The sequence below is a fragment of the Melanaphis sacchari genome, unplaced genomic scaffold (genome assembly GCF_002803265.2).
Source record: "Melanaphis sacchari strain LSU unplaced genomic scaffold, SCAv2.0 Contig36_pilon_pilon, whole genome shotgun sequence".
Taxonomy (NCBI): Eukaryota; Metazoa; Arthropoda; class Insecta; order Hemiptera; family Aphididae; genus Melanaphis; species Melanaphis sacchari.
Window position 1 is genome coordinate 3,607,731 of NW_020271232.1, and position 14,786 is coordinate 3,622,516.

Below are 14,786 nucleotides of genomic sequence, written 5' to 3' on the forward strand. Positions count from 1 at the left end.
AGGTTATAATGTTTTAAATTATTCTATGATTTTTATTAATTTATTACAAGCTTATAATTTGTAAACATTATCAGAGTATAATAAAATTTAAATTAAATATGATATTTTTTATATATTTTATGTAAAATCATTATTAATAACTTTTGTTATAAGAAAATCAATCTTAATAACTCAGATAGTTCATTTTTAAACTTCGATTTAAATGCATTAAAACATTTAAAAAAAAATCATCTTATTAATAATTCATAGTAGATGGTTCTCATATAAAATAAAAACAAAATAACCAATTATCATAAAATACTGTTTAAATAGTAAAAAGATCCAAATTGTATTTGTGATTTTTGAGTTCAATTTTAAGGGGTGATAATAACATTTTACCTGTGTTTATTAGATATCTATAAATTGAAGAAAAAGATAAATCAAAATACTATTAATAACAGTTTTTTTTTATTAATAATCTCATTAAATCGTATTAAATTATATTTTAATATCATTTAAAACAATTATTTTAGTTTATGAATAAAAATTGTTTGAAAATAAATAGTGTGACCAAAAATTATGTGCATCAAAGAATGATAATTATAATAACTAAAAAAGAATATAATATACAATATATGTATTTAGATAACGACTATTATGAAAGTTACAATTAGCAAGTAAATAACAGTATACACAATAAGCTTTTAGAGTTAGAAATGTGGCTAAATTTATTAATTTTATGAACAGTAAGAAAGATGCTGTTTTTTTTTTTATTTCACAACATATGTTATTTAAATTTATTTTAATGAGTTTTTGTTAATTTATTTTTTTTGCCAATCACAAAATATAGCTGATATAATTTACTGGTATTTTTATTTATTATAAATTATAATACATATGTTTGTATATTACTAATCAATAATCATATTATTATATTTTTAGTTTATCAATATTAGATGCTACATATAAGTTAACAATTTTATTAAATTAGTTTAAAACGTTTACATTAGTAATGTACCAGCCAACGTAGTTTTATATGTTTTTATTTGAGATTTTTAACATATATTAATGATTGCTTAAATTATATATATATTTATTTAAAAAAAATGAGATAATTTTATCATGCGACTTTGAAGTACGGCCCGTTTTAGGAATCTTGGAATGCCACTACTGGGTTGATTTTTAGGCTTCTTTAGTTTTTATATCGATAATATTAAACCATTTGAGAAATACTGGGATTAATATTAATTTATTTTTAATACCTAATGATGTATGTACAGATATTTTTTTTAAATTTACACGACCATGATTTACGAAAATTTTTGTACAGATAAGGCTATTGGACAATTGAAGAATAATAATAAGTGTCTATTATTTTTTAACGAGTAATTCAATCTTATCGTCAAATAATTTAAAAAAATTTCTTATCTTAAAATGAATTGCATAAGTTTCAATTGCGGCCGGTTCCCCCTAAGACGAGTGAAAGGACAAGTAGAGGTGGACAATAAGTCATTATTTCGCCAATGTTAGTTAAATTATCGGGATCCTCTGATAAATAGAACACAGCTAGTAATGTAAAAGATAAAGTTCTAAGTTTATTATAAATAACAGATTAATTGAAAAATAAAACAAAATTAAGTAAATAATTAGGTTTTGAATTAAATAAATTGAGTTACACAAATGATATAATCTTAGAGAATATTTTATAAAATATTCATAGGGATTTATCTATATATACATCCAAGAAAAAAATTAATTTATGTAGAAAAAATGCAGTGTTTTCAAATGCTATAATAGTTTTTAGTTATTTTACAAAGAAATAAAGAACTAATATTAGTTATTCCTACTAATATTTATTTTAGCTAATTGATTAATAAAAATAATACAATTTAAAATATTGTGAAAATAATAAATGTTATTTACCTATTTCATCTAATATTACGACGATACAATACTATTAAAGAACGTATCTATTTTATTATGAAACAATTTTGTTCAATATTATCTTGTTATTTAATATAGGTAAAAATATTTTCTAAAATTTTTATTTATTTAACAATTGTAATAATTACATGATTTTAAAAATACTGCATCATACCGATTTTTAACAGTAATTTTGATTTTTGTTGTCTTTATATATTTAAAAAACATAATGCAAACTTATAAGAGAATTGTTAAACATATTAATATATAAAACCCAAAATCCCAAAGGCTTTTCATTAAACAGATAAAATATACTTTTATTCACTATTACAATAGGTGTAAATAGTTATGGTAAGTGTTTACTATAGTTTTCGAATTTATATATATATATATATATATATATATATATTAATATTACTAGTAAAATATAATTATTATTTTATAGCTATTATATTTGTTTTAAATTTACTTGATGTAATCTGAATTTCATGATTAACAATAATCAACATGTCCCTACGTTAAATTTTACTAAACAATTTAATATCCTCAATTACAATCATTACAATATAATAAAAATATTTATGGAGTTCTAAACATTTAATAAAAATCTAAGCACGTATAATAAAACTAGGTTAGGAGAATTTTAATTTAACATAAATAACTTAAAACGTCAATTAAAATTTAAAATTTATGATTTTATACTTTATTAAAAAAATATTTAGTAAATATTTTAATACTTTATTGAATAAAAACGTATTACAAGTTATCGGTTTCAGAAGAAAATTCTTTAGAAAATATTTTGTATCATCTTCAATAAAGAAAGTTATTTTAAGAATTCTCTGTGAAAAATATACTATCATCTTAAATTTTTGTATAAAATAAGATCAAGTAACAAAGGAATTTTTTAAACTTTCAATCAATAATTTTTTACTGAAATTAATTAAATATTTGTTAAAATACGTTTATAATTGATTTTGTCTATAAAGAAACTTTCAAAGGGATAGCATTGTAAAAAAATATAATATTGAATAATTATTTGCAATATATTATTGTAGTAAAAGGGATGACAAAAAATGTGTGTATTTTTACACAGCAGGATTTAAATTTTGTAAAAGTAAAAGAATTGGGTTGAAGTAACCAAGACAAATCACATGAAAACGTGAGCGTTTCATTTGTAATGTTCTAGACCACATGTCATTCTATTCCACTAAACTACAAAACAATGTGGTTTTTATTACATTTTTTTTTTCTATACTCTTGAGTTTCATTATGTGAGTAACATGACGTTTCATTCTTTTTAGATAAAAGAAAAAAAAAGAAAAAATATATATCGCGCTCGTTCACCAAAAGTAGGCGTATAAAAGCCATCAACTTTCGGACAGCCATAAGCTTCTTGGGTGTGTTATTAAATTGTTTTTTCCTAGCGTATCTCAATTTATTGTTTTGTTCCGTAGACGAAAAGGAGATGAGGAACAATAAGAAATGATATTTTTTTACGGTCTTCAATAAAGACTGTGATTGTTATACGGCACATTTGGCACAAAACTCACCCCTCCGATAAATAACGGAACATATTTTACGAGTGAAACAGGCAACAGAATATATACAAAATTCGAAGTAAAAAATTGTTTTATTTTTTATTTTTTACTCTGACAGGTATGCGGTAAACGATATTATTTATAGAGTTTCGAAAATAGCATTAGCCTTAGTTGTTTCTTGAAAAAAAAAACAAATAAATAATATGGAATTTCCTATAGTAGCAATAATAATAATAATTATGGTCTCCGCGCAATTATGTTATTATACTATTATATAAGAACGTATATTGTATGTGTAGAGGAAATTGTATACAATTAAAAAATTTTTTTACTCACAGATTGTAATGTACATCAGCCATGTTGGGTCGGTGTTTGAGTGCAGATCGGTATGCCATTTCTGCTTCATTTGTTCTGCCTTGAGAGCTGAGTATTGAACCAAGATTTCCGTAGGCTAAAATTTAATCAAGATTCGAGATGAGAATGAGAGAAAAAGAAAGAGAAACAGAAACAGAGAGAGACAGAATTAAAGACGGTGAAAATGAGGGGAAAAGAACGGAAATGATCAACGAAACTTATTCTCTTTTATTGAATTAAAACGGTCGCACTGCTGGATTGAAGGGTTGTTTCTATGGATTGATAGGTATGGTCTTATAGACTATATGAAATGCTGGAAGTGGAAAGAGGCACGAAATTAAAAACACTAAGAAGTTTATTATTAAGCCGTTGAACATATAATGTCTGTCCAATAACATCTTGTTTCCAAAAATATTTCGGTACATTGTAAAAACTAAAAACGGCATAACAGTAGGTATTTACATATATATTTATATAAAATATTGTTTTGTTGTGAGAAAGCACACGGCAATATCTCAAAACATATCCTTTCGTATATTATGTAATGTTTTTCGCCTGACAGTGATCATAAATACCATAAACCACATGGACTTATTTTTAAAACAAACGTAGATATATATATAGTTACTATATAATACTGTTATTGTACGTAAAACCAAATTTTACTATTTTATATATTATTTTCTCTTGATTAGTATCATAAGTTATTGAGTAAATGTATTTGAATAAAACATTCAAATGTTTTTTAAGTACTCACTATCTTACATGAATTTTAAATGATTTAATGAATTATTTTTTCTTTTTTTATAATTTGTTTTTCTTATTTTGAATACCTCATTAATATTTTCATTAACACATTAAATAAAACAATAAATATTAATTGAATATGTCTTTAAAAGTCACATAATGCTATCATATAATCAGTATAAAATAATACGAACTTAATAAAATAATTATAAACGTGCATAATGCATGTTCTAAAAATAGTTTCAAGTTTAAGTTTAGATATCTGTATTTGAACTTAAAAACTAGTAGAGTCAAATACGTATTTTGAAAACTTTTTTTTTTAAATTACCTTTTATAAAATAACTCTAATAAATAATACATATGACTATATGAGTAGACATAATCAACACTAAATGAATATGTTTATTAAAATTCCGATTGAACACATTATGGGATATATACAACTGAAGTAGAGATTGAATTGCAATAATGATGTTTAAGAAAAAAAAAAAATTTCACATCGTAAACCTAAAAATTGAATACGATCAAACTTCATAGTTTTATTTTAAAGAGATAATCTATGCTGTTATGATACTTATTTGCTGGAACGGAGAAGAAGTACGTACAATTAAAGATAGGGAATTTCGGCGAGAAAACTCTTTTAATGAGTTTTTGATGAGTACATTACTAACCTTGTATTGTTTTAGAAGAAAATATGTGATTCTATAAGTTATATTGCGTATTATAAATTTGAATACGCTTAATGGCTAATTGCAATTTCTCGAAAACCTATGGTTTTTCATCGAATAACTTTTCTCAAAGTTGTGGCAAGTTACAAATGTACCTCAGATGTGGTACATGTTTTCTCAAAATTGGTATATAATATATATAACACATAAATAGTACATATATTTGCATAAAACATTTATGTATACATTAAGTATATGAAAACTATATTGTAGTAGCACACAGTATATCAGATAACTTTATGGTTATAACTCTGTAGATTAAATACGGCTTTGTTGTAATATCAAAAGCTGTATAGCTGTAGCTTTTATGTCTTCTGAAAATATGTTATTAAACTTTTGGAAAACAATAGTAATCCGAACGTTTAATTCGATTAAAACACTGTGAAATGCGTGTTATCTAAAAAAAAGAAAACCCAATAAACCGCAATTGATATTGATATGTTTATTGAACAAATTTAACTAGATTTTCGACTTAATATATATTATATTTTCGTCGTTACGGGTAGCAAAACTTAGAAACTTTCGGAACGAAAATTCCATAAAAGCCTTGTGGACGCGGAAGAAGGACAATATGTGGACGGTTCATGGTCATGGATGAGAGTGCAGTGTTATATTGATAATAAATTTACACGTTGGGCGTGAAAACTATTACGTGAAAAGGTCGTGGTGTACTTACATTTTGGCGGGTTGACTTGGATGCCGGATCGGTAGAGGGACTCTTCGTCGTGCCAATCGCGATTCCTAAGCACGGTCCGCAGACTATATGTGGCCACCATTGCAGCGTACAGTGTATACACGACGATTGACCGACGTCCACTGGTCGTCTTGGCGAGCGCGGCGGCCGAGCAGCCGACCAGCAAGCAGTAGCCCACGCTTGGAATGTACAGCACACGCTCGGCCACCACGAAACCGACATAGAACAGAGCGTTGGACGCGGGAACGTACGAGGCAACGGACACACCGGCAGCCACGGCCACGGCAGTCCATTTCCGGAGGACGGAAGCGCGGGCGACGGCCGCCAGAGCCGCGTAAAACAGCAAGGTGGCCACGTTCCGTGGGTCGGCCACCGACTCGATCCGGGGCACCGCGTCCATCGACCAATCGTAGCTGAGCACTTGCGGCCACACAAGCAACTGGGTACTGACTACGGGCAGGTGCAGGAATGTCAGCGCCCTGACAACCGGATCCGGATGCTTTGCCGCCGGGTTGTCTGACGCCGCAAACGACGGAACCGTGCCGGACATGACGCACAACCGGCCGGCGACCATCACGGCGGTACTTGTCACCAGCACTTTCAGTGTTCTCTTGTAATCCTGGTCTGCAGTAACCTGCAATAATTCAATAAAAACATCGTGTTATTATAGTGTTTAACGAAAAAAGCCCGACAATTTACAGATATGGGGGGTTGAATATACCTAATGATGGTTAGCTTAAGTACCTATTGGATTAGGTTGAAGATAAATGTGAAGAGAAAAGAAATATTCTTTAAAAAAAATTTAAAATAAATATTTACGGATCGTTCAGTGAGGAATTGAAAACAATATCTATGACAAAAACAAATTTATATTTTATACCTATACCTACTTAGCTTTTTAGATATGAGAGTTACTCATATATTATAAACAATTGGTTTAACAAATAAATACATTAATTTAAAATTTATAATATATCGTTATAATAATAATGATGTCATTTTTAAATTTCATCGTTAATACGTCGTACCTTGTTTTTAATAGGCAGATGTGACATTTATTGATGTAATGCCATTAGTATTATACTTTTAACATGATAACTATTTATTTGTTGTTTATTTAAAATTTCGGTATTATTACAGACTACTAGATTAATCAGTAATAAATAATTAAGTAAAAAATACAAAATACATATTATATTTAAATTGAACTCCAACCATATTGCAGTGTTACAATGCATTATACTATTACAAATGTATACATCGAATTATTTGATCATAATAACCACAGAAAGATAATGTATATATATTATACACGTATATGTATTATGTATGTATATATATAGTATTAGAATTTCAAATTTCAATACCAAGTCAATTAAGTTTAAATTGTAGCATGTAAAATATCAACTCAATCGGTTCACTAAAAATCGTTTAAATTCGAAAAACAACAAAAATAAAACGTTCTATGCTATAACATAAATAGACACAAAGATTCATATAAGTGTAATAATATACCAAATATACCATAATACATAAAACTGTCATTTTTGATATATTAAACAGCTCACATTTTCATATAATTTAAGTATTGCATGTGTTATCGATTTGTACCTATATAATACCTATACAAATATTAAAATATATTAAATTTACGCTTAATATAGTACAACGTTATATAAAAATTATGACTTATAATATCACAGGTATAGCTATAAGATAAAATTCAAAATATCATACTTTTGGCACTAAATGAAAACAACTTATTTAAACGCGAGATGAGAAGCTTAATATCATGATACATTGTTGAAAAGAAATGAAAACATGCGAGAATTTAAAGTCAAAGTTTAAATTACCTTTGAATGCGAATTTTATATAATGAAGGCTTACAACAATACAATTTAATATTATAAAATATTTCAAAGTGTTTGTTGGCGACAGCAAATGAACATTTATCATTTTAAACAGTTGACACATTTTGGAATGCGAAACAGATAATACTTAGAAGCAAAACATCAAAATTAAAGATATTTTATTAATTAAGATAACACCTTAGTACCTGTATATATAAGTATATAACTGGGCTACCACCTACCTATAATGCCCGAAGACAAGATGAAATGTGTTTGTATCTTGTTTTGAACTCTTATTTCTCGTAACTTTGCAAATTTTCCATATATATAGATATATATGAAAGAATAATATATATACATACATACATACATACATACACATATATTCGCGTATTCGTCTCATTGTAGAACGAGCGCACATACACACCCAAACGTACAAAACGTATTTAGATAAACTATTGTAAGAGTGAATAAATCATTTAAATGATTTGTTTGACAATAAAGGTTCGTCGAACATCAATAGAGTAAGTTGTGGTTGTGAGAAAGCAGATAAACTTTGTATCAAGTTGCAGTGCGTATAAATACTGCGAGCTATACAGATATAGACAAAATTAAACATATTCATCCTTATATAACACACACGCGTAGTAACAAACGACTAGTTTAAGGTCACGCAATATGATAAGTCTTTATTTGTCTATACACTATTGTCAAAATTATTTATTTCCAGTTGAACGTAATTAAATAAATAATAGACGGTATAGTATATTACTATTATATTAGTATAAATAGTACAAGCACACTTATATTAGATACAAGGTGTATGATACGTATAAGAAGGTAATCGTCTACTAGATTTTTTTATCTTACATTTTAGCGCATTATAAATTATAATTATGTGTATCATATGCCATATGTACCATATTACATGACATGCTTATCAACTTCTTTTTGTTTGGTTATTATATGTATATATAAGTATAAAACTCATAAATAAAAATTTATATGAAAAAACTTGAGTAACCGAAACAGACGAAAGAGAGAGAAACAGGAGAGCACTTATTATAGATAAAATTTTATATATATATTATTGTCCTAATAGGAGGTGCTCATCGTCGAGTGCATTTCTAGCTATAATGTCCATTAAGGACTGTACCGTATTTTATAGTACGGCGATGACTAATGGCGCGCCTTTTATTCGCGTTTGCAATCGTCTTTATGACGTATCACTGTAATGCGTTTTACCGGATTGTCAGCTTGATCTGAGTGAAAACACACACACACGGTTAAGTCCATGCAAGTTTTCAAAAAATAGTTTCAATATGTGGCTTGATAGATGATACCGAAAAATTCAGTTATTATGTTTATATAATATTATACAGAGTGATCTGAAAGTCACGCACATCAAAATAAATGTGTTTATAAATAGTAGTTGTATTGAATTACTTATACGTGTATTTATATAAACATAATCAAATATTTAAAATTAATTTATACTTACACATTATACATGTTATAAACATAAACTTAAAATGGCCACATTTTTCATTAATGCATGTACGAACACGTTTTACCACGTTTGTGGCCACTTTATGGAGTGTGCTTACATTTATGAAGTTAATCTCCGTTGTAATATTTTTTTTCAGTTCATCCAAATTTTGAAACCGGTTTTTATAAACCTTTCCTTTAAAATAACCCCACAGAAGGAAATCTGGAGGTGTCGTGAGAACGGAGAGGCCATAATCCTTGGGAAAATGACATGTTCACTAACAAATAATTAAAACACTACTGCAAGCATCTTATCAATACGATAAATAATGACGTAAAGATTTATTTTTGGGAATAATTTTAGTGATATTTTGCTGTAGCCAATAAAAATAATTCAAGACCACTACTATTTATAAACACATTTATTTGGATGTGCGTGACTTTTCGATCCCATTGTAGTATATAAATGTACTATACACGAACAAATATAAATATAATATATTTATAAAACGTTTAAAGTTTAAACGTATACCTATGAGTCAACATATGAAAATAATGTTTATTGAACAAATTCCGCAAAATGACTAAAGAAAAAAATGGTACGCATAATACATAAATATATATTAAATTACGAATCTGTAAATTATAGTATACTCATATAATTTACATAGAAATATAATATAATATATTTTTGTTATCATCATCGTAGCAAAATAAAAATAAAAATCATTTGTAATTTTATACACATAGATATTATTATAACATGTTTGTATAAATAATGTAATGAATACAATTTATTTATTTTAAAAATATAATTTACGTATACAATGTACAATGATATAATGTAAAAAACGTGTAGTGTTTTTCCATTACATTCTAATTATTAATTTTTATGCAATTTAAACGTATTTGTTGACTTGGATTATTTTTGAAATACGTTCCAAAGTTTTAATCAATAATAATATTATGTGTATGTGTGTGTGTGGGTGTATATAATGTATAAAAAATAAACATCATAATATCAATATCTTAATTTAATAATATTGTCGCCATAATTGTATTCGCGTTTTAGATGTTTAAATATAGGTACATACTCGTATATACTTATATATATTCCAGCGGAGATCATTGTATACGTCAAAAGCAGCTTTATCGCATAATATATATATATATATGCCATGAAATACGATAAAATATCTTTTTACCCCGGTCAATGTCAGCAATGTAATAATCTAAAAAAACACTCATGCTTATACTTAGGCATTGAAGCGTAACGCTGGACCCCACTTTAAATTTCATCTCCCGGAACTACACATTTCACATAGAATCAAGTCCTTAAAAAATAAAATAATAATGAAGATATTTTAAAAATGTGGTCGCGTATTTCTATTAAACACCAATTAAAATTGAAATGTCTTTGAATAAATTAAATAAATTCCAAAATATATAGTGTATAAAACACATTATACGTATCTTTAATGTAATAATTATAAATTCAAATACAAGTATATAAAATCTTATATGTTTTGAAAATTATCGTGTAAATATTTATTAGGTACATAATATGAAATGCGACACAATATAAATTTTTTTTTTCTTCATAGGTATTTCTTGTTTATTTGTTTAGTACCGACTAGGTCGATGTGTTAAACTTACTTCACTTATGGTGGCTAATTAATATAAGTGTAGTGTAATACTCATTATTATTCAAAAATAATATCATATAATATATTATCAAAAACACGATGACGATGTATATTTAATTGATGCTTAAAAAAGGATTAACCGTATATTATATTATATTGTAAATATTCTATAACGCGAATCATAAGAGTCCGGGTTAAGTGCAAGTCCGTGTTTGCATTTATTATGTTTCCATAATAGTGCAGTAGATTATTTGTTAAATATGTTGATGGATATGTAAATATTTTTTTACGATGATATTTCATGTACCAACAATATGGCAATATAGGTAATAATTTAATGTATTAATAAAGTTATACAGTATTATTAATTACTATGCATACTGACTAACTGTATAAAATTCTACACATATTTGTGGAAATTACAAGATAATAACTAAAATGTTTATTAAGCAGTGGTCTGAATAAACTATATATAATAATAACAATAATATATATTATATATAAATAAACTCTTTGGTTTTGAAAGGATTTACTTAAAGTTTTTTTTTGTCTTCTATTTGTTGTAGGAATTACATCACGCTTAATCGAAAAAAGTTAAAAGTTAAAATTTATTTAGATATCAATATTATTTTCTTTATAACAAAAAAAAACCAACAGTTTATTTAAGTAACCATAAATATTGAAAATTAGTAAAAATACACGAGATCTAAAGAAAAATCTGACTAAAATCTGTTAATCAAAACGTGCATAGAAAATATTTTAATATTATATATACATATATATTTATAAATATTACCACGCACAAACACATACACAAGAACTATATTAACCAAAACCCACCTATATATAACAACATTCAATACGTTTTAAACTTTGATTTTTGATAAAATTTCTCATTTTAATGAAAAAAAGTTCATTCAAAATAGATAACGTAAAATATTTTTTCATAACTGAACATACTAAACACCATGATACATATCATGGTATTATATTCCATATAATATTAAAAACCAAATGACGACTTCCATTAAATTCTTTAGTTACTTATATCATATGTTTTTATGGGGAAAAAAAGTAATAATTGTACATTTTTTATTTCAATTATAGGTAAACTGATAGTATTAGAATCGTTAATATAAAAATTCCAATAATTAAATGATGTCTGTAGACTATAGTTAAATTTCAGTATGTAAGTACAACAACGCAGAAAAATCAATACAATTAGCGTAGTAAAAATTTATAAAATATTAAAACGTTTAGTTAAATACTTAAAGAAATTAAAAATGATACTAAAAATATAAACTCAAAAAATATAATCTTATTATTCATCTACTTTTTATTTATATTTATAATTAATAAAAAATATACTATCTATGATAATCAATTTATATAGTAAAAATAATGTTATCTTTTAGGTAATTAAATGATATAATTACACACACACACACACACATATATATAAATGATTCTACATGAATTCTTGGGACATACTTAAAAGTTTGTGATGTTAAATTTTTTTATTCCTGTGTTATATATATTTATACCTTTATTTACTTATATTTCTTTGTGTAAGTTATAAATTCTTGAATATTAATTACTAGGTACCATAGAATAATATTAATAATAGGGGAGTAAACGCAAAACGTAATGACTAATGATATTAAATTATAAATCACTGCTATAAAATTATGTATCTTAAATTAAAGAGTATTTAAAATAATTTATTTCATTGCATTATAAATACACAAATTATTTATAAATATTTTCACAATTAAAGGAAAATAACAATTTAAGTTTTATAATAATATTACCATAAATTACTAATAAAAATAAATAGTATAACCGTATTCAGTAATTTAATGAATACATTTATTAATTTATTATTTTTATACACATAGAAAATCAATAACTATAGTTTATTCAAATAATTTTATTTTGTAGTTCAACAGTAAAATATTTAAATACTACTACTCGTATATAACATTAATAATAAAAATATATACGATGTAGAAAGTTAATAAATATATTCAGCTAACAGAAGTGAAAAATAATTGAGTATTTATAGCTGTATATAAATACACAATGTTGTACGTAATATTAAGTGGTTATTCTGTTGGTATCACGAATAATTACAAAGTTAATTAAGAACTTTACAAATTTAAGGTTGAAAGCAAAAATTATAATAAATATAAAATAGTGAATTTTTCCCATAAAATTAAAAAAAAATACATAATTATTTATTTTAACACTTGGATATTACTGGGTTTATTGAAAAATAAATTTATAATAGATATTAACCTCATATATTTCCATATAATTTTATTAAATTATTAATACATACATAATACGTATAATGAATATAAATTAATTGTATAAAGAAAGGTAAAAAATAATTTTAATCTAATTAACCAAAAATCTAACATAGAAATAAATACGGTAACGATTGATAAAAATTACGAGCGCTTAAATTGTTTGAAGTCATAATTTTTATGTAAAAAAAATAAAAATAAAAATACTATATCATTGACGTAATCTTAAGATATATAAATTATATTATACTAACGTGGTGCTAATAAATCAAAGGGTAGAGGCATACCCTATAAAAAATAAATGAATTATTATTTTGTTAATTTGAAACAATCGGAGCGTATAATAAGTAAATAAACAGTATTTTTTCCATATGAAAACATCTTGTAAAAAATAATGGAATTTGTAAAAAAAAAAGGTCCGATATAGCCAAATGGAGTGTATGAAAAATATATGATCCAAAAATAATTACCGAAACTATGTTTGTACCTTGGATTACTTATGTTTTCAAGAATTCTTCTCATTATGTAACCGCTATACTTTCAAAGTCTCTCATAAACGAAAATAAGATATAATAAATGTATATGTGCATTATACATTTATTTATTTATTTGTTGTATCCAATTATTAAACTAATTAAAAATTTAAAAGTTAGCATAAGACATTATTGAATATACGCGTATAACCATATACTAAGTTGATCAAATTCTAAATAATAGTGTTGAAAAAAACTAGCTCTACGTTATATTTTATTGATTTATACTTTCAAAAGATATAATAATGTGCTCTAATGTGATAATTACCAGTTACTACTGCAGGTTTAACGATTGTATCCATATAAATATTATATATATTTTTCAAATCGTGAATATTCCAAATAATTTTGTATAATACTCGTATTATACGCGAGTTTGACATATTTTAGCATTACTTTTTCAATAAATTAAATATGAACAATAAAATAAATGATATATAATACCAATCAATTATAATGTATGTACGAGTATATATTTAATTCCATCACCTTCAAATAATATTACTAGACCCAAAAAATTATAGAAAAATAGAATGTGAATTGTTTTTTTAAACATTCAAATTCGAAAATCAAAGAAAATAAAATTTTGTTTTAAAAAGTATAATTAAATGTGTAATTTTTTTTTTTTTGTTATACGTTTTGTCTTTTGCAACGTAGGTACGAGAGAGAAGGAAAAAAGGATAAAAAGCGATTTTATCATACCTCACAATGGTACCATTACTTGACTGCACTTGCCATTGTACATAACTAACATATTAACGCATCAAGCAACAATATTTGAATTATTATTTATTTATGTGTTCAACAAAAATATTGAGTTTATTCAATTTACATTTTATTAAGGGTTAATATCATGATTTAGTGTCAATTTGGAGTGTCTATCGTTATATAACTGTATTATATTATTATTTATGGTTTGAGTTATTTAAATCTGTAAACTATCTATATAATATTATTATATCTTTTTATCTTGTTCTATTTAGTAAAATTTCTGATA

At 25.3% G+C, this 14,786-nt stretch overlaps 1 protein-coding gene across 1 annotated transcript in view; it reads right to left on the minus strand.

The window, feature by feature from the left end:
• LOC112596933 (transmembrane and TPR repeat-containing protein 2-like) overlaps positions 1-14,786 on the minus strand; it is an 83,299-nt gene that overhangs the window by 42,749 nt on the left and 25,764 nt on the right. Inside the window, exons 5-6 of the mRNA XM_025342812.1 lie at positions 5,946-6,597; positions 3,777-3,891 (exon numbers count right to left, since the gene is read on the minus strand). Coding sequence (XP_025198597.1) covers positions 3,777-3,891; positions 5,946-6,597 — 767 coding nt within the window. The remainder of the gene's footprint in view (positions 1-3,776; positions 3,892-5,945; positions 6,598-14,786) is intronic.